The sequence below is a fragment of the Gallinula chloropus genome (genome assembly GCF_964237585.1).
Source record: "Gallinula chloropus genome assembly, chromosome: 4".
In the NCBI taxonomy this organism is placed as follows: Eukaryota; Metazoa; Chordata; class Aves; order Gruiformes; family Rallidae; genus Gallinula; species Gallinula chloropus.
This window is the reverse complement of record NC_140088.1, coordinates 38,648,748-38,669,530: the sequence shown is the minus strand read 5'-3', so window position 1 is coordinate 38,669,530 and position 20,783 is coordinate 38,648,748. Positions and strand designations below refer to the sequence as shown.

General features: G+C 54.0%; 1 protein-coding gene across 1 annotated transcript in view; it reads right to left on the bottom strand.

The window, feature by feature from the left end:
* The window catches only part of EPS8L2 (EPS8 signaling adaptor L2), a 60,726-nt gene extending 40,637 nt beyond the window's left edge, over positions 1-20,089 (bottom strand). Inside the window, exons 1-2 of the mRNA XM_084263329.1 lie at positions 19,983-20,089; positions 759-823 (exon numbers count right to left, since the gene is read on the bottom strand). Of these exons, the coding sequence (XP_084119455.1) occupies positions 759-802 (44 nt within the window). The 5' untranslated portion in view covers positions 803-823; positions 19,983-20,089. The remainder of the gene's footprint in view (positions 1-758; positions 824-19,982) is intronic.
* Between the last annotated feature and the right edge of the window lie 694 nt (positions 20,090-20,783).

The following is a 20,783-nucleotide window of genomic DNA, read 5'->3' as shown; positions in this document are numbered from 1 at the left end:
CCTTCTCAAGGTGCTCTTTGAAGGAGAGTGGCTCCCATCATGTGATTAGGGAGTGATACAGGGAAGTAGAGACCCCTCCATGTTATACCTGCTTTCCCCTGAACCTGAAGACTGACATCCCTTATGAACAGACCCCTCTGAGATGTGTGCCTTGAGGTGCTCAGCCATAGAACATGTCCCAGTGTGAAAGGTTGTCAACTAACACATGATTTCTGGGGTGTCAGGTCTCTAAGCATCGGTTATGTCCCCCAAAGGGCCATCGTGCCTGGGCTGTGCATAAGGGTGTGCAGCCAGGAGATATTTGTGTTTTCTCTGGTGCAGGCCTGGCAGTGGAGGGTCAAAGTGGGACCTCAGGGTTTCAGGTGCTGCAGTCAGGACGTCCTGCATGTTGCAGGGGGTGGCTGGTGACTCCTTTCTGCTCCGTCACCCTTGAGGGCAGGCAATGTTTGGCAATGCTTGTACACCTACACCCTGTTCTCACCAGGAAGGTAGAAAGGCTCTTGGGGTCCTTCTCCTCCCTCTGCATCTACCAAGCCATAGTGGGCAGGGCATGTGAGGGGTGAGCTGGGGATGCCCACTATGGCCATGACTTGTCAAGTACCCAGGAAGGCTGAGACAAGCCCCAGGTATTTGTTGTGGGGGGGAGGATTGGCGGGGCAGGGGAGGTAACAGAACCCTTTGGAGCATCCCCTTGGGTGGTAGGAAGGAATGGTGGTGCCAGCCACGAGACAGAGGAAGCCCACCACAGAGATCCTTACTTTGATGAGCCGGGGTTGCTGTTGAGGGATCCCTTGAGACTCATGTTGTTTCGCAGGGTGGGCACCTGCAGCAGAAACAGAGGAGACAGGGTTAGCAACGAGAAAACACGCTATCAGGTAGTTCACCCGCGTGCGCGCTCTGCTTTGGGGTCTCCGAGCACCAGAGTGGGCAGATGAGAGCCGTTGGGTTTGCACAGCGTGGTTCCCTTGCCCCTCTCTGCCTCGTGGCCCTGACACCTCCCTGTCCTGATGATGACATCCCAGGCTGTCTTTCCAAAAGCCACTTTGCCTTCTTGCCTGTCCCTTCCAGGCACAGCCCGACTTTCTGGCATTTCAGCACGGCTTTTCTGAGCAGCCCTGCATGTGGTTCCACAGGGACTGATGTGGCCTTTGCCTTTATGGTCTGCCAGAGGCCATTAACAGATCTACGGATCCCAGGTGGCCACGTCCTCATGACTATAAATGTCCTGAGTCATTTGTCGTGCCCATAATGCCATTATCTTTTGTTATGTGGCAAAGTGTCCTGACCAGGTCATTGTCTGCACAGAGAAAAGTGAGGGAACTGGGGATGCTGCTCCACTGGCAGCATGAGGACTGGTGGAGTGACAGCTGGTGCTTGGTGAGAGGCAGGCAGGCTCACTTCCCCAATTATTTTTCCCCCTGTTTCAGGTGAGAAGTACAAATAACATGCAAGGAGATGGCTGCTGTTCTGAGAGCAGAACTGCAAGCAGGGGAAAACAACCCCAAAACCGAAACCAAAAAAGAAATGAAAACAAGAGGTAATAAAACCTCAGGAGACGCTTTGTGTTGGCATACAAGACGTTCACCTCTGCTCTAGCACAGGGGCTGACAGAAAGCCAAGACAAAGCCTTTACAGTTTTAATTCGCTTTGGAGGAGCTCAGGGGGTGCCCGAGGCTGGGTGCTCAGCACCGCTCTGCTCTGCCTGGCTCAGGCCCCGCTCATGTCTGTCCAGGGCTGTCAGAGTGCGAAGGTATGGCTTTAAAATAAGCAGCCTTGGCCTGAAGGAAGAAACTGATGGGTGTCTTCAGTGGGATTTCCCACGGAGGGACCTTTGACCATGTGAGGCACATACTGTGGGGCAGTCATGACAACCATCGCATCCCGGGCAGGCGGCCCAGCAGCCTCACAAAGTGTTTCCTTAACTGAGCCTAGGCTAAATTGTGTGCAGTCCCCAGGGAATACTTCAGAGTCATCCATGGCACCAGGGATTTCCCCTCTGGAGGCTGACTGAGAACCTCTGCTGCAGGGCTCAGCAGTGCTGCCCTACATTCCTTCGGTGTCCCTTTTGATTCCCCGTGCTGGAAACACTCCTTTGTGCTATTTTGCTCTGTGTGTTGTACCGGGGGGTGAGGGTGGATGCGAAGTTTTCTCACCAGTCTGAACAGGGGTCTGTTGTGTGGAGACACAGCTCTCTGGGCAAAGCACGCGGCACACGTGTGCTGCATGATGACATACCGCTCCGCTCTGACACACACACGTGTGTACACACAGCCTGTACGGGCACCCTGGCGTGTTTTGGGCTCAGCCTGATGGCTTTCAGCCAGCTCCACCTCACAGCAACGCTCCCCAGCACCGGGGAGCTGTTGGAGATCACTCTGGAGTGCATTTCAGGGCTAAGATATTCAGTTCTCCCTTTTTCCTCTCTCTTGTGGTCGATACTGAAGTCCCCGCGCACGCACACATGCAGGTATAATAAATTCATACGTGTCAGAAGAGAAACTTGGTGTGCTGCCAACCCCACAAGTGTAATAAAACCCATCCCTGCGCCCAGGCATGGGTCCCTCTGAATTTTCCCTCTGTTAATAGCCGTCTGCTGGTTTCCTTTTACAGCCTTCAAACCCTTCCTATCTCCCCGATCTCTGTGTGCATTAGCATAAGATACCCAGGAAAGGGAATGTGCTCCAGTCAACCCAGCTCCAGTCTGTTTACTTCATACTGTCTGATCACTGGTGATCGTAGGAAGGTTTCTCATATTAATGTAATATTTCTGGCTCCTTTCAACTCTTCCAGGGCTGTGTCACAGAGTCACAGAATCACCAGAGTTGGAAAAGACCTTCAAGATCATCAAATCCAGCCATCAGCTCTATACCACTGTAACCACTAAACCATGTCCCAAAGTGTCCTTAATGTTCTGAAATCCAGGTTACTCCAGTGAGTAAGTGTTGCCAGGTTTGTCCTGTGGATTTCAGAGCATCCTCTGGGGCCACAGCCATGAAACAGCTGGAGGGACCAGGGACGCAGCCAAGGGATAGAATCCCAGACTGTGTTGTGTTGGAAGGGACCTTTAAAGGCCATCTAGTCCAACCCCCTACAGTGAGCAGGGACATCTCTACTAGATCAGGGCGCTCAGAGCCCCATCAATCCTGACCTTGAATGTCTCCAGGGATGGGGACTCCACCACCTCTCTGGGCAGCCCGTGCCAGCGTCTCACCACCCTCGTATTGAGGATTTTTTTCCTAATACCCAACCTAAATCTCTCCTTTTCTAGTTTAAAGCTATCACCCCTCGTCCTATTGCTACACGCCCTCGGGAACAGTTCTTCCCCAGCTGCCTTCATGAGCTCTGATGAAAAGACATCTGGGCATCTGTTCCTGCTTTCATAGGAAGCTATCTGGTCAAACCCTGTGTGGCTGCCAGTGGAGCAGTGGCCGTGACGGTGGCAGAAGTTGCCGCTCAGCTTCATGCCTGATCATAAATTGCTCCTTTGGATGTGTCTGATCAGGTGAGCCCAGGTTTGTGAGGCGATAAAACCCAGTGTCCCCCCCTCTACTCGCCCAGCACTGTGGGAAGGTTGTCCTCCCTCCCAGGGGTGCCAGCACCAAGGCCACACACACTGGAAGCAATGCGAACGCCTGCCAAGTTGGCGGGTTCTTATCCTGCTGGGGTCCCTTCTCTTTATTTATTCAAGCTGTTTTCATGATTTACCCTTTGCCTAGTGCTTACCCCTGTGCTAAGGGCCATGCCTGTGTTCAAACAAAGCAAGGGCGTAGTGTGATGCTGGCCAAGTTAAGGCAGGACAGAGCTGCATGCCAGAGCTTTCATTCCATTTAAATTGCCTGACATTAAATGGATCCTAGCTGCCAGACTGGGGGGGCACGTGGAGGGGGGCATGTTGGGGACTCTGTGATGATTTGGCTAAATGGAGGGACAACTGAACTTGAATAAGCTGAAAAAAGGGCTGAGAGCGCTTCACCTCCAAATGGGGATGGAGCTGAAGGTAAGACACAAGCTGTTTCTCCTCCTTCCCCAAGGGGCGAGCAGGTGTAGGAAGGGAAGCGAGAGACAAATTCAGCCCTGTGATGCGCGGCTGGGCAGGGCTTGCCTTTGGCTCAGCTTTACCCATGCCAGCTTTGAGACCACCACATGGCTCACCAGGCCAAGCCTTGCACGTGAGGATGGTGGTTAACAGGATGGGAGCTCCAGTAGCTAAGCCAGGATCAAATTCTGGCTGTGGGGACAGATGACAGCTCTAGACTTCTGCTGCAGGGGCTAAAAGCCTGGCTCCATAACCCTTCTCAAGCCAGGACATCTTGTGTGCTCAGACAGCCTTAGGGAGGTTGGCAGAAGTCAGCGCTAGAGGACATCAAGGTGGGTGAGGTTCTCTTGGACTTTAAAAGAAAGGAAATCTCACTCCCTGACTTTCCGGAGAGTCTTATCCTTCAAGGTCAAATATCCTGAAGACACACAGTCTGATAGGAGCCTGGCATCGTCTGTGCTACATTCCTCTGCTTTTATAGTGAATGGAAGAAGGCCATACATTGTTTCTCCTTTCTTTGAGTCTCTTTGAAGAGGGAAGTGTAAGTTGTAAGGGAGGAGAAGCTCTATGGGAAGGGACAGGATAATTATGCTCTCCTCTTTGGGCCGGTCACTGCTCTTGTCGTATGTTATTTTTATGAGGTCTTGTCTACCTTGGTCATGCATTTTGTTCTTACAAGAAAAAAGGGACTGTGAAAAATTCTGGACTTTGGGTGAAGGTCAAACAACTTGTAAATTTGAAATACTGGTGTTATTTTTAGGGCTATTATTATCATCATCACTGTTAATAATAATATCAGCATCTAGTGTCTGGGAGTGCTTTTCATCATGGGTCTGAGAGTGCAGTCAGGTAGGGTGGGCAGAGGAAGGTTTGTGGGTATCAGAGGCCATTAAAATACACGATTGTAGTGGTGGAGACATGCAAAGCAAAACACAACAGTAAAAAATATGGCACAACTCCCAAAATCTTAAAATCTGACAAGCTGCCTAGGAGTGACAGTAAGTTTTTCCTAGCGTGGTCTAACCCATTTCTAATACACCTTGTCTGTTATTTGCCTGAAATCTGCCTGGTGTGACCAGACTTCCGAATTGCCCACAAGTTGGTCCTGAAACATGTTTTCCCACACGGAGCCGTGGTGCTGATGGTTGAACCAATGTGTCCCAAAAAGGGGTCAAACAAGGTTTGATGTCTGTAGCCTGAAGCATTCCTTGGCTGGATTGGACCCCTTGAACGAGGCCAACATGCAAAGCGTTCCCTTCCTCCCTGTCAAGTCAAACCAACCCAGAGGTGGTGGTGGGGAGCGGCTCCATTGAAGTGCCCAAGGACATGGCGAGGGAAGTCTCTGCACCAAGGAGGTTCAGGGGCTTGAGCACTTGTGTGGAAACACTGCCTGGGGGTCCTGCCCTGCCTGGGGTGGGAGCAGGCAGGTGGGACAAGGGGGCTGCCGTCTCTGTATGCAGCCTGTGCCAATGGGACGGATCAGGCAGAAGCGCTAGATTAGCAAAAGCCTCTTCAAGTAACATAAAGCGGTGGTGAGAAACATGAGCTGGCGACCGCATGATGTTATCTCTCAAACTTCCCAGGGCAACAAAGCACCGTCTGTTAGGGCTGCTCAAGGTTTTCATGAGGGAACGTCACACTGGCGAAAGCAGTTTGACAGACAGTCCCACAAGGCTGAGACTGCCTGTACCCACATGAGAGCAAAGGGAGCACAGGTACCCTGCCATACGTGTCCTGCTCCAGGTAGCACCTCCTCAGTCCCCGAAAGTATCCTGCCCACTCCCACAACCTGTCCTGCGCTCTGTCTTCATATTGATGGGTGAGGGTATGATCCCATGTCAACCACTAACAAAACAGCTTTTGGGTGTTGGTGGGGCACTGGGATCTGAGGGCTCAGTGCTCCTCACGTGGCCCCAGGAGATCTAAGTTCATATGATCTGGTTTAGATCTCTAAAACGTGAGATGGACAGAGCCCTGGGACAGGCTGCCCAGGGGGTTGTGGAGTCTCCTCTGGAGATATTCAAGCCCTGTCTGGACACCAGCCTGTGTGACCTGTCCTAGGGAACCTGCTTTGGCAGGGGGGTTGGACTTGATGAGCTCTGGAGGTCCCTTCCAACCCCTAGGATTCTGTGATTCTGTGCCCCTGGGAGCTTGTGGCAGACCTGAGAGGTAAACCCGGGTCTCTTGTGTCCTGGTCCAGCATCCTAATGATGAAACCACCCTTCTCCTGCTTTAAGTTGCTCTTATGAATCTGCCGGTAAGGATGTCTGTCAGAGCTCACCAAAAGAAAGTCAGACCTGCTTGACAGGGTCCCTACCAAGATGTGCTCATAAAGAAACTCATATTTGGCTTAGAAAGCATCAGAGGAAACCCAAACCCAGAGCGAAGAGGCTGACAGCCAAACAAATGAACATGCTGATGCTGATGCTGCTCCTGTGTAAAAGCAAGGATCTCATCACATCCATTCTAAGACAGGAATTTCCCAACCCTTCCATTACAAATCGTGCTGGTTCAGTGGGACCAGGTTGGAACTTCATGACTGATTTACCCTGGTGCTGGTAATTCCTGCTCTGGAAAGGGGAACACATCCGACAGACTTCTTAGGAGTCCCCATTTCTCATCCGCATTGATTGAGATGTCTTACAGTGCCCCCAGTTTTGGGAAGCAGTGAGTCCTCTTGTTCTTCCCTCTCTCCCACCCACGGCACCCTTTCAAGTCTCTTTACAGTGTCGGAGCCACTCGAGATCACGGGTAACTTTGGGGAGACTCTAGCCCCTGCGGAAGAGGTGAGTGCGGATGCATGTGTAGTTTCAGGGTGCATGTGGCATGTTAGGCTGGTTGGTTCCAAGGTGGTGTGTACAACAGGTAGGTGTCTGGAAGAAACCCTCCCTGTTCTGTACATGGGATTTTTCACATTCAAAGACAAGCACCTGGACAGATATAACCCAGCCCACCAGGTCCGAGCAGAGAAGAACCAAGCATTGTTCAGCCTCCATGGCAGAAGTGGCAGCAGCTCTTTCAGACTGAGACAACTCAGATCTACAGCCACCCCTCAGCCCACTTTGAGGGACCCCAATTCCCTCCCTCTTTACATGCTGTGCCCTTCCCCACTGCATGCTGCAGAGCACCAGGATAAGCTGGGAATAACCCATTGTCCAGGATCACACCCAAGCAGGCTGTGCCTTGTTTGCTGCCCTCCTCCGGAGCAGCAATTTGTGCTTAAAACGTATTTCCTGAGAAAATGGTCAGGCGGACTTCCCGGCATGGAGAAGAGAACACTCACACGCTTGTCTGGCAGCAGGGCTAGGCAGGAGACCCCTCCAGCCCTGCCAGACTGCAGGAGAAATTTGGGGGCAGTGCATCTCCTGGCTTCACTATTGAAAGGGCTGAAATGGAGGCTTTGGAGTTAATGCTCAGGCACACAAACCGATACTGCGGAGCGGAAGTGGCAGTGTTTCCACATTCCTAATCTGAGGTTCACAGATCACTCTCTACGTGCCCCCAGACACACATGCACACACGCGTGTGCGTGGCTCTTGCCACTACTCTCTTAGTGTAGGTGCAGGGGAGGAGCCCAGGCGCTGGGGGCTCTCGGTGCCCACAGAGGTCGGGTGGGAGAGCATCTACGAACTGCTCTTCTGTTCCTGCCAGCCAGTAAAACCTTTCTCCAAGTAACACAACCCGAAACAAGTCTAGACAGTGCCTTGCTTCAGAAATACCCCAGGAGAATGCACAAACACCACAACCTCCAGGATCTTGGGGAAAAAAAAAAACCAACCTGGAAGTTGACTCCACTACCCCTCTGAAAGCCCTCTGCTGAGTCACACCTCCTGAATTCACACTTTTCCTCTCTGTTGGAAGAATCCTGCAGGAACTGGGTGGAGGAAAAACACAGAGCAGGTTTGGGCTTGCTGTGTGGCTGCTGAGCCCGTTCTCGCCAGGGTACTGAGCCAGCTAAGCTGTACCTGTGCTCCAGCTGCAGTTTAGCATGACCAGGGCTAGAAATAGCCTGCCATTCCATGCTTTTGGAAAGATGGAAGGAGATGGATAAGCTCGTTAAATGAATTAAACTAATTTAAGGGATTTTTAAGACCTCCAGTTTAAAACACCCCAACCAGGAGGAAATATAAAGTCACTCACTTGCATTTCCCAGGAAGGTAAAAAAAACCCCAACAACATGATGTGTTCCCTGGCTTCCTGGGGAGGGAAAAGGGTTGTGGGGAATTTTCCTCTGTGCCCACACCTCCTGTGAGCAAAGCCTGTCCCTTTGCCCTGCGTGGGGGGAAAGGACCCACGGGAGGCTGGCTGTGGGTCCATCTGGGCAGGACACGAGGGGAATGCCAGACAGGTCCAGCTCTTCACAGGATCACAGAGCTGTAGGGGCTGGAAGGGACCTCCAGAGCTCATCAAGTCCAACCCCCTGCCAAAGCAAGTTCCCTAGGACAGGTTGCATGTGCCAGTGCTGGCCGGACCCATGGTACCCTGAAAGTTTGCTGAAGAAATGAGTCGGTAGATACCATGCTGGAGGTTTCTCTGCCCTGTGTCTTTATCCAAACCCCCCAGCAAAAAAATGATCGCCTTTTCTAGCCCAGGGCAAGACTCTGGGCGCTGGGTGCGGGTCAGCAAAGGGGTTATATCTGTGAGTTTTACAAGGGGGGGCCTTGACACTAGGCTCTGTTGACGAAAGGATCCTTTTTACTTTCTCTGTGCAGAAATCAGGGCCCGGACCTGAGGCCAGTAAAAATAGGGAGTGACCCTGCATGTGTGTGTCATGTTCCAGGGCAGGACGAACAGTGGCCAGAGGCACTGCCCTGTTTTGCTCCAGCCCTGCCTGAAGGAGGGCATTGAATTTTTGGGCAAAACACCAAACCCCTGTGCGTATCTGGCAGCAGCCTCCTGTCTGCCGGCTGCGAGCCGGCCCTCGTGTGCAGCAGTGAGAACATCTCTTGTTTCTAGCGCGAGCTTTTCCAGGCTCCAAGGCATTTGTGGAACAGCTCAGGGCGGGGGTGGAGGGGGGGTGGTGGTGGTGGAGAGGCCGTTCCTGCGGTGCCCCTGCCACTCTGCACAGCGGTGTTAAGGCTCTGACTCGCGGCACAGGGAAATGATCTTTCATCCTGGGACTTCAGGGTGCGGGGGGGGGGGGCGGGGGAAAGCCGATTGCTTAGGGCAGTCACATCCATGCTTGAAAAGTGGCAGAGTGGCAGTGCATTCATGCGAAGCACCCATGGAAAACCAGCTTCTCCCAGAAGCTTTCCAGCTGCCGGGTCTGCCCTGACATCCCACTGCTAATGCCTGGGTGGCACCGACAGGAATCGGGTGCTTACTGCTGGTCCTGCCTATACGGAGATTGGCCTTTGCTGTCACCACAGCTTTGAGCTAATCACTCAAGTGCCTTAATTGTTCACTAAGGGACTGCTTTAATGTTTGAGGACACCTCCTATCGATATGGTGCAACCCTCCCAGGCTAATCTCTGCGCTCCTCGTTTGCCGGTAAAAATCAATGAAGACTAACAAAGCTCTTTGGCAGCTGATTCCCCTTCCGCGTTACTCTCCAGCAAAGGCCTTCTCCCCGGGAGGCCAGTGGTACCTAAACCTGAGCATTGCTTGCCCAGCTTGCGCCAGCAAGGAAAGCTGGGGCTGGAAAGCTCCAAGGATGGAGGACTGGGTGGGATAGCTGGTCCCTAGCCAGCCCTCAAGGAGGACAGAAGTAGTTCTCCTTGTAAGCAGGCTCAACTGCTTCATGGGTGTGAGAGAAGCACTGAGATTGATGGTACATTTGCACCAGAAAGTTCAGAAGCTTGGGCATGATGCAGGACAGTCAATGTGCCCTGAGCTTTTTCTCCATCAGAGAAAAGCTCATTATTAGGCGATGAGCTGCTTTGGGGGCTGGGTTTAGCTTCAGCACGTCTCCAGCACAGCCATCATGAAACCTCTGGGGTTGCAGTGCGATGGGTAAACCTGAAGCAAGAAATGCGCACATCCCTGCACAGAAAGGTCACCCCATAGCATCCTTCCCTGAAGGGAGAGTGCTGCAACCCATCTCAGCCTGCCTGTACCAGTGAGTAGCTGTCTCACCCTGCTCCTTCCAAATGTCAGCCAGGCCTTGGGGAAGCTAGTGCATCAATAATTCGCATTTCCTGCTGTAAAGCTCGCCCTGGGGGGGTTTGCTGGGAGGGTGGAGCAGAAGGTTGGAGGGTGGAGATTCATCTCTTAAAAAATCACATTAGATGTTTAAGGCTTTTCCAGCCTGCTTGGGCTAATCGTGACAACATTTGTTGCCACCTCTTCCCACCCTGCTTTGTGCTTCCTACTCATATCCTGTCTGGGTATTTTTGGCCACTCGCTAACAATTCATTCTGACTTGGCATATGGGAGCTGGGCTCCGAGGGAGCGTCACTGCAGGGAAATGAGCTGACATGGGCTTACCCAGCCCAGTGACCAGGGACATGGCAGGGTTCAGGCAGACTTGGGATGAAATTCAGACCCTCAAAAAGCTCCCAGGGCTCTGACCAGCAGCTTCCCTTTGGTGCTGCCCAAGGTATGCAGATGACAGATACTTGTCTCAAGCTCTGCGAGCACCGAGGGTGAGTGGCGTCTCATTCAGGGGCTGCTCTTCATTTCCTCGGCCCTCTTATCCCATATTGCCCCGAGATGTTCAGCTCACCTGGTGTGAGCTGGAGCAGGAGCCCAGGCAGCCAGAGCTGGGGCCAGCCCATAAATGTCAGTGCTGGCAGCCAATGGCATGTCCCTGGGGAGACTTTGCTGACGTACCAGCTTGGATCAGCAAGGGTGTATCACCCTCCTGGCTCCGGCAAGCGGGCTGTGCTGCTGAACGCAGGGATAAGCAAAACATGTCCATGCTGCAGCACTCGGGTGGTTTTTAGTAGGAGTCTAATTCAGCTTTTTTTTTTGTCTTTCTGTTGTTGGTATTTTCATATTTGTGTCACAGCAGATAAAATTCTATATGGAAAATTGTGATTTCTTGTGTCCCAGTCATCTCTGCAAGGCAGAAACGGGGTTCATCATGTTGTGCTTTCCCTACCAGTCTGGTATGTGTTTTACCTGCCAAATGCCAAACTTTTGAGATTCCCACAGAGCCCACATAGGAACTGTAACACTGAGTGCTGATGTAGAACACATCCCACTCCAAAAGACTACCCAAATCTCTGTGCCCGGCAGCAGATAGCCCTGCTCTGCCTTCGCATTTGGAAACCACGATGCACAGTCATAGACAGCAGTGAGGGGAAGAGAACTGGGCGTTATTCCCAAAAGCCCTGCACAGGAAACTCCCTCCTTTCTTAGGACACCAACTGCGCATCAGAGATGGGATTTCATCCCGCCTGTCTGACAAAGCTCTCCTGGGTGTCCCTCAGCATGTCCTTCGGACTCCAAGGGCTCTGTTCCCACTGCAGAAAGAACATTAGAAAAAACTTTGCAGCCTCCCAAAGAGGAATGCACCAACAGCTACAAGGGGACAGGCTACAGTGCCTTGGAGGAGAGGTTCAAATCTGGAAAGAACAGATCTGTTCATCTGTCCATCCATTTGGAAGAGAGCTGCTGTCAGTGCTCAACATCCCCCTGGGGCACAGACAAGAGTGTGGCTGATCCAAATGGGCTCATTTACTGCTGACTCGCTTGACCCCTTTTGAAGCCCCTCATCTTTCTGCTCTGTGTGCGGCTCATGATAGAGCTGGAGCATTCAGAGCCTTCTGGAAGCCAGCGAAGTCTGGCAGAGAGGTTCCCCTATGCACCTGTGGGGATGCCGGTGGATGCTTGACTTTCCCTTGGAAACCTGAGCTAAAGATGAGAGAATGGTCCTGACTCTCTCCTGGCAACTTGCACCACACCGTAACGAGTCACAGGAGCAGCTTTGGCACTTCCCACCCTCCCACTTGTCACTGGCCACTGCCAGCAGCTCAGCATGAGGTGGTTCCGATGCAAAGCAGGGACCAAAGGGCCCCGAACCCCATGCCCACCACATGTTTATATCCTTGTTTAACTTGCTGGTTTATTTTCCAGCCACATCAGCTCCCTAATTGACTCACACAAGCCCTTGTGCCAGCACAACAAAGGAGCGTCGGAGGAATGTGAGCAGCTGGAGCAGCGTTGCGGCTGACTGTGGACCCCCCCGGCCTGTGTGCACATAAACCCCGGGCGATATCTGTCATCTTGGTTCACTTCCCACGTTTGGGCTTTCAGTAAAGCTCCTTTTGGACTCAAGGTGCTCTGCAGGTGATGCCAGCTGGAGAAGATTTTGCAAAATGAGCAGCCAGCGACATGGTAACCAGAACAGCCCCATGTGAGATCCTTCCAACCCCCCCGCCAAAAAAAAAAGACAAAAGGGAGAAAAAATTCCCTTTGCCTTTTGTTCCATGTAGAATGGAAGGATGTGTGGGGCCAGGATTGAAATGGCAGCTTCTAATCTTACGGTGCAGAAACCTTTTAACAGTCTTGCCACAAAAAAGGATAAATAAGTTTAATGTCCCACAAGGGAAAGTGGGGGAAAAGGCACAACTGGTCCCTGCGGTGGGGGCCTGGGATGGGGGATCTGCAAGGGCAAGCTGCAGCTGGGCTGGGGGAAACCAGGAGGGGTGACAGGGCTGGAAGGGCAGAGAAGAGCTCCCTGAAACGTCTTCAAGAGGAGAGGTTTCAATCCCGCATGCCCAGAGAGGCTTGGCCCAGCCATTTCCAGTCCCAACAACCTGAAGCTTTGCAGAGGGACATGAAGGAGATGCTTTCTACCATGGGAACCATGGCACCGTGGAGCCTGGAGAGGTGGTGCTGTCTCCAAGACCAGACTAAATGAAGCTCTGTGGGATCTCTTCTGATTCTGAAGCTGGAGTTGGACTTCCCATGGGACCAGAGACCTCCCGAGTTCCCTTATGGCCTGAATCACCCCATGGGCCTCAAAGAGGAAAGGTGTGAGGAGCAAGAAAGCCCTTTAATGCCAGGCAGGCAAGCTGTGTTCGCAAGGATGGCACACAGTCATGCTGACATGGGCTCCCTGGATTATCCTGCAGCCGAAGGAGAAGGCCAGGGTGGTGGGTACCACAACCCATGGTCTGAAACCACAGCACCGGGATGCACGTGGTTTTGAGTGGGACAGGGAACCTCTGAACAGAGACACCAAAGTCATCTACCTTCCACCTTAGCAAACACCAGCCTTCCCGACAGCAGGGACATAACCCTGTGAGCCAGCTCTGCTGTGCAGTTCTCCCTTAGCCGTGGGTAATGGACTTGCCTTGGCAAGGACCGATCCCGCTGGAGATGAGTGTCATGCACTGCGCTCCAGGGAGAATACCAGGAATCACCACGGGTGGTGACATACCAGGTCTTCCCAGATCTCCCCCACTGCTTTGGACGGTTCCTCTAACCTTTGGCCCTTTGCTCACAAGGTCTTGGCAGGCAGGGAGTGGAGAGCAGGTGTGTCTCTGGGCTTGTGCCAGGCCCAGAGCAGATGTTCTGGGTACCTGTCTGGTCTAGTCTGCATGTCACCATGACAGGTGGGCTTTGACCGCTCAGCGTGTTTCTTCCAGCCACCTGCAATCCTCACTTCCCAGCTGTGATCCAACTTGCTTGAGGTTTCCTTTCAATGAGCAGACACTGAAGCTGGAGCTCCTCTCCTCCCCTCCATCTTCCCTTTGGCTCTGAGGAACCAGAGATGGCTGCCTGAACACAGAGTTGTCCATCACCCCTCCACTCAGCTGTGCTCAGTTCCTCTCAGGTGGCTGGTGGGATGCCCAGAGGAGAGGACAAGGACAGGACGGGCAGACGGTGAGCCTCTCTGCAAAGTTTCCCACCCTCTAGCAGTGGGATTTAAGAGCTCTCATACCTTTTTCCATCCCTGAATTTGTCCAACTGCATTTGGCCAACGCGTAGGACTCCTGAAGGCCCGCGGCATGACACTTGGCAGCTCAGCTCTCCCTTTGTTGACGCCGCACTCGCCAGCTGCTGCTTTTATGGCCGGCCCCCAGCTCTGCTGCTGCAAACACCTCACCCCTCCCTCGCTGTCTCTGCGCCACAGGCAGTACGGCTGATCCCTCTTCTGAGCTGAAGAGTATGGGAGGTTCTGTAACCAGAGTCGTGAATACGGGGGCGGGGGGGGGGGGGGGGGGGGCCTCCCTCCTTTATTTTTAAGCTGGAAGCTGCGTGGCAGCGCAGGGGAGCAGCGGGGAAAGGGTGCTTCCATGTCAAGGGGATTGCGCGGGCGGCTGATGGCCCGACCACACCTAGGGCGTTACCTGCTCATCGGGCACAGGCCGCAGCCAGCACGGCCCTGGTATGATTATTTACTCACAGTTTATCCTGCTCAACCTGCTCCTGCCTGGCTCAGAGCAGCGCCTTGGCTGAGCTGCAGCTTCTCTGGCATTTAATTAATTAATTAATGCCTGCCCAGCTGGGGAATACCAACCTTTCCCCACACAGCAGCAGTAGCATCCCATGGCACCCAGCCCGACAGTCCTGCAGATCTGGTGTTAACCCCAGGAGCCCTCCCTGCCTCATCTACGTGCCCCCCCCGCCCCGCCCCCCGCCCCTTCTGTGGCAGAAAAGGGGGAAGACAATCCCACCCAACATTTTCCCCCTGTTATTCACATCCAGCCCACGCTGTGGCTCCATTCCAGTGCCAAGCTGGAGGGAGCATGTGCCTGGATGCTGGACGCCCCCCCCCCATCCTCATTCACCGGTTCTCTGCTATGGGAAGGCTGCAGCTGGAGAGTGCTGACTGACACAGTGCGGGCATTGCCCCTCTGACTGCAGCGCAGCAGCTCACTGTTTCCCTAGCTCTGTACTGTTCTCCCATGATTGGAAGGGTCTGTGTTCCTGTGTGTGGGGAAAATGGAGGCGAAGCAGCAACACACCAACCTACATGTCTGGATCTCCAGCCTGTGTGGGGATCATCTAGAGATGCTTAATGCGCGTGCCCAGAGGATCAAGACTCTTTCCCCTGCCAGCCTGAGGAACCCAGTTCTTATCTTATGTGGATCCTAGCATGGATCAAGCCCATTGAACTCCCATCTAATTCCAACTGGAGGATTTGCTTGGGGCAGTCTGGGGGACACTCTCCATCACACAAGTCCTGCCCGTGTCACATATTTAGGGCTGGAGCCTCAGTGAGGGACACTTTGAAAACACTGTTCTGCTCGGTGTGCATCGACAGGGGGAGGCACCCCCTCCTCCCCAACTGTGCACCAGGCAAGCAACACCCATCACTGTGCCGGCTGCTTAGGCACACGCTATGGCTTTTCCCTCCTCAGGGAGGTTTGGAACTCCTGTATCTCAACCCAGAAGCAATGCCAAGAGCATCAGGTACTGCTGCGTGAAGTTGGTGTCCCAGGTTAACCTGCGGAGATGGACAGGGACAAGTCCCTCGGCTTCTTCCCCAGGGGAAAGCACCATAATCTTTCTAGGGAACAGAGCGGATTTAATTAGCGTTCCCTTCTGCATGAAGCCTGGCTCTCCTCCTCTGTCTCCTCAGACGAACACAGCTATAATTAAGAGGCAGTGGTGTCGGGAATGAGAGCAGGCTCCAGCCTGTGATTTATTAAGGGTGCAATTACCTTTCTCCTCTCCTCTCCCCGGTGTTTTCATGAAGTGAATTTGCTGATGAAAGGAGTGTCTCGGGCTCAGGCAAATGGACGCCTTGGTGTTTATCTACAGCGCAGCCAGAGCAGAGCCACTGCTTTCCCCTCCATAGAGTAACCACTGACACCCTCAACACTGAGGATTTCATGCCCACAAGTCACAGCTCTGCCCTCAGCCCCAACCCTCTGTGATCAAGGGCAGCACCCGCTGGCACCCTGTGTATTGCCAACCATCTCCTGCTGGCATTGGGATGAGGAGCAACCCCAGGGATGGTGGCAGTGAGGAGCATTGTCTGCAGCAATGAGGTGGGTCAGGGTTTGGGTTTTGCTTTATGTTTGTTGGTGCAGGAGCTCAGGGGAGCACATGGCTTTGGGAGGCAGCTCCAGTTCTCCCAGCAGCCAACACCCTGAACACACAAAGAGGTTAGAGCTATCTCAGTTCTCACTTCTGGTCATCTTCAGCCAGAGGAAGGTTCCGTGTGAACTCTCCGGAGGAGGATGATGATGTTGTCTTGGACTGTGCCTGTTCACTTGATTTTAATTGCCATCCTGCCAGCGGCAGGGTTTCACTTTCTAAATTAGGCAGGGCCGGCAAGCATTGCGGCCAGGCGGCTGGACTTTGGTTTATTGCCACTCTGTGCTTTAAAGGCCTGTACTTTACCTCTCTAGGGTATAAAAGTCTGGATGGGCTGAGACCGATAAGACACAAGAAAAAGAAAAAAAAGGAAGCAGGAAGAATGAAATTCAAACAAATGCTTTTGGTCTTCTCCCTCAGCAGAGCCTCGGTGGTGATGAGCACGCCACAGTAATGCCCCAGGGATGGGGACAAGGGCTGGTCTCTCCTGGGGAACTGCACTGCAGGTGAATGGGGAAGGTCTCCAAACCGGTCCGGTGCTCACACACCCTTCCCTCCCTTCATAATTGCAATTCCTCCTGATTTATCTGGATTACCAGGAAATAAAACTACCTGGGCTTTTTTTTTTCGGTACCCCTCCGGCACTGTGGATTTCAATTTGCAGGTGGCACCGTCCCCAGCCTGGGAGAAGGGAAGCATCATCTCCCCCAGAAGCATCATCTTCCCCAGGAGAAGGGGAAGCATCTTTCTGCCTTGGGAAAGGAGGAACGAGGAGCTCTTGCCTTGGGTGCGGACGTGCCCTTGTTCATGTGGGAACAGCACAATGACACTGATATGTGGGATCATGTCTTTCCAGGATTCCCTTCCACTCCTTCCTGACAGGGGAATTAAATATTTTAGGGATGGGTGAGAGCAGGCTTTCTCCCTGAGCTTGCCACTTCAAACCTGCTGCAGGCAGACGGAGCTGCTGCTCACAGCCTCCTGGCTACATGAAGACCCTTAACGCTCCTCTCTGCTGTGACCCTCATGGATGAAGACCTGCATGGTCTTGTGGGCAGGTGGAGATCCAGGAGCCAAGTTGGCATCTTGGACCTCCCAGGCCTCCTTGGATCTCCCAGCACGCTGAAGGTGCCTGGCACCATTTCAGATAGGGCAAGGGCTGGATGTGTGGGGATGGTTTCTGGAGGTACCACCCTTCCCCTCTCGTTGAGCCAGAGGTTTGAACACCCCCTGGGCAGACAGAGGGATATTTTTTTGGGCACACACCAAACTGTGGCTGAAGCAGAGTGGTTGCAGAGGCTGTGACAGCAGCCCTGTGCTGCTCCATCTCCCAGCACTGCATGTGTGCTGCTGAGATAGCCTCATCACTGCCGCACAGGAAACCATCCCTGTCATTCCAGGAAGTCTGTGGACTTTCACTGGTGTTTTTGCTTGGAGGACACTAGGGGAGGCTCAGAAGCCTTGAGCATTTTTAGATGGTGATAAACTTTATTACCGAGCAGGTCAAACTCATAGGCTAAAGGCCGTGCACAAACATCTGCCCTGCAGTTCTGCTGACTGCTGTTACGTAAAGCAGCCACGGGGCCAGCCGTCAGCCCCGCACAAGGAGAAAACTGCTGAGTCCTCAGCAACCCCCCAAACCTGCCCTGACCACGGCACAGAGCGCAATGGAGACACGGCTTGGATGCGGTACCCTGGGATCCAGCCCTGGGGGAACAGAGGCTACCCCCTCAGGCTTTGCACCCGGGCTTATTTTACATAGATGTTTTTCAAGCTCACACAAACCAAGGCAGACATTCTCCCTGTTTCACTCCTTTCTTTATCTACCACAAGAACTGAAACCTTGGAGTCCTTCAGCGCATCGCGGCCCCATCTGAATCTCCTTCACTTCCAGCCCAAATGACCCTATGAAACGTAATCTGTTCCCCGGCATGTCCAAAGACATCCCATCACGGGGCAGATGCTAATGAGGTTCTGGCCCCGGGATCATTCCCCAGCAGAGTCCCCACCCCTGGACGTACAGCCCGGAGCTGGTTTGGGTGTTGTCCCCCTACTACATGCAAAGCAACCCGCCCCCCCCCGGCTCTTTGTGCCTTTGGCTGTAGCCAGGCAGGCGGCCACAGCGGGACAGCCTGACAAAATGGTGCCTGTCGTTAATGTTACCGCAGGCAGCGTCTCCATGACGCGCCTGCGTGCACACAAGCGAGCTGATGCCTGGCTTGGACTCCACCAGCATCGGGCAGATGGAGCCCAGGAGCAGTGATCTATCTGTAGGACCTGTCTCACTGGGCTCCGGGCTGGGTTCCGACCCTCTGATGGACAGTAACTCCAACAAAGGAGAGCCTGTCTGCCTCTGCAGTATGGGGCCCAGAAGGCCTCGCATCAGGCTGCTAGCCTCTGCTTTGGTGTCTGTAGCCCTCCCCATGCCGAGCGGTGGCGGACAGAGGTGCGGCGAGCCGAAGGAGCGAAAGCTTGTCTTGGCAAACTGCTTTATCGCACCGAGCAAACAGGAAGGGGGTGGGGGTGTGGGGGGTGTGCGCACGCGCGGGTCTGTGTGTGCTGCTTGTGTCTCTCACACGGCTGTTCCCTTCCCCAGGACTTCACCAGCATCCAGTTCAATGATGCTGGAGCCCAGCATTGTCTCTGGTTCCCAGTCTCTCTAAGCTCTGTCAGTGTGGGACAAACCCACTGTGCCCTGCTCTGATCCCGCATTGGCCATGTGCAGGAGGACAGGGGTCTGCAGAAAGACCCCAGGTCCTTGGCCAGCCTGGCTTCCCAGTGCAGGTATGAGCTGGACCTGACCGCAGTGGGGATGGAGCTCTGGGTGTTACCCCATGCCGATGGTTTTACACAGGGCGACGCAACGACCTTTGCTGCTCGCAGATGTGTTTCCACAGTGGGTCCCACGTCTCAGCCCTGATTTAAAGGGCTCCTCAGCGTGGCACTGCTGTTGGCCCTCTCTGTGCACCAAAGACCCAGTTTGCTCCCCGATGGACTGAAAGCTCCATCACCCAGCTAAACAGAGGCAGGAACATGCTACCGCCTGTGGCAGCTGTGGAAAAAACCCCGCGTGGGTCTCAGCTTCAGCCAGCCGGGCTGTTGTGCGTCAGCCAGGGACTGAGCCTTTTCCTGTCACCTCTTTAACTCGGGAAAAAGTCCTTTTCGGGGGCGGGTCTCACCAAAGCAGCCCAGCACTGGAGCTCGCAGATGAGCAACTGCCGATGGATCCGATTTCGGAGCAGCCCAGCAGCGCAAGCGTTACTCCCCGGTGCCCTAATTACTGTGGGGCTGTCACCGTATTTTACTCCTGCGCTGTCTCACAATTATTTCCAGTATTTAAAACTGTTCATCAAGTCATTTGTCCCTGATCTTTGTCCTCGTGGCATTTGCAATGGCATTTTACAGGGAATACATGGAAGGGGACAGGATTGCAGAGCTCCGGCTCAGTAATGCGGACCAAAGCTCACGGGGAGCCAGAGCTGTCACTGGAGGGAACGGGGCAGCTCCTAGTGAGCTCCGAGCTTCCCTCCGAATTAAACAGGCTGATGACTCTTGCCAAGGTCACAGGCAGGGAGAGCTTGCTCCACGGCTGGTGGAGGTGCCCAGTGGGGTATGGCAAAAGCCCCGCACGCATTGCAAGAGGGAACCCCATGGCTCACAAACAGCCAGCAGCTCAAACCAACTGTCTCCAGACTTCATTAGGAGCAACAGCAGCAACAAAACCCACCCCGTTCTGTGCCAGACGGACATTTTCCTGCCAACAAAGTGCCGCCTGCTGGATCTGCCCCCATGGGGACATGCAGGAACGAAAAACAAACCCCGGGCAATGGAAAAAAGGCTCTTTCCACTCGAAAACCCCGGAGAAGTGTGCAGCGACAGCTGTCCCAGGCACAGCCCCTCAGCCTCACACCCTCCGGAGCTGAATCTACCGGGCTTCTGAAGCAGACAAATGTTCAGAGAGGGGGGGAATGACGATGTGAACTTTTAGGGTTTGCGAGGAGGGACTTACCGGTGCTGAGAAGCTGCTCTCGTCTCCCGCAGTTCTCTGGGCTCCCGTACGTCCTTTCCCAGTTAGCCGTGTCCTCCTAGTTAAATCCTGCTGCCATTCTCCGGCGGCTGAGCTCCCTCTGCCTTCCCGCACGGCGCCTTGCCTGTGAGCCTGATGCCGCAACAACGGACGAGAGAGCCCACCCGGCACCCCAGCCTGGGGGTCCCTGTGCCACTGGCTTCCCTCCGCCCGTTCGTCCCGGTGCCGCTTGCCCCGGTTGTCTGAGAGCAGGTGACAGAGGTTTCTTGGCAGAGGAGAGAGGAGGGGAGGGATGTGGAGGCAGTGAGAGGTGGAGCTGGGACTTGGAGCAACAGGTTACTGTATAACTAGGAGCCGGTGGCCCCGGTGAGCCGGCTGCGTCGCCGCAAGGCGCCAGGGGCAGCTGGGGCATTCACCTGCCCCCGCTGCAGTGGGACCAAAGCCCAGGCGAGGTGCTGCCTGGGAGGGATGTGTTAAACTTCGGGTTTCTTTTGCGCGGTAACATTTCGGACCCAAGGGGAGGTTGGAGGCAGTGAGGGGAGGGGGGCAAAGGAGTGCTCAGAGCTGGGTTTTCCATCGCCAGGGAGGGAGGGAGGGGACATGCTGCCCGAGTGAATTGTGGGGGGAACAAGGCGCCTTTTGTGCAGCTCGGTGCTCTCCCCCCCTGTCCTGTGCAGGCTCGCGGGTTGTTTTTCTCCTGTCTGTTCCTGCCTGCTCCCTCTGCTGTGATGTCTGTGGCGGGACAAGGCATCAGCAGGGCACAAAGCTTCCTCTCCTGGCTCC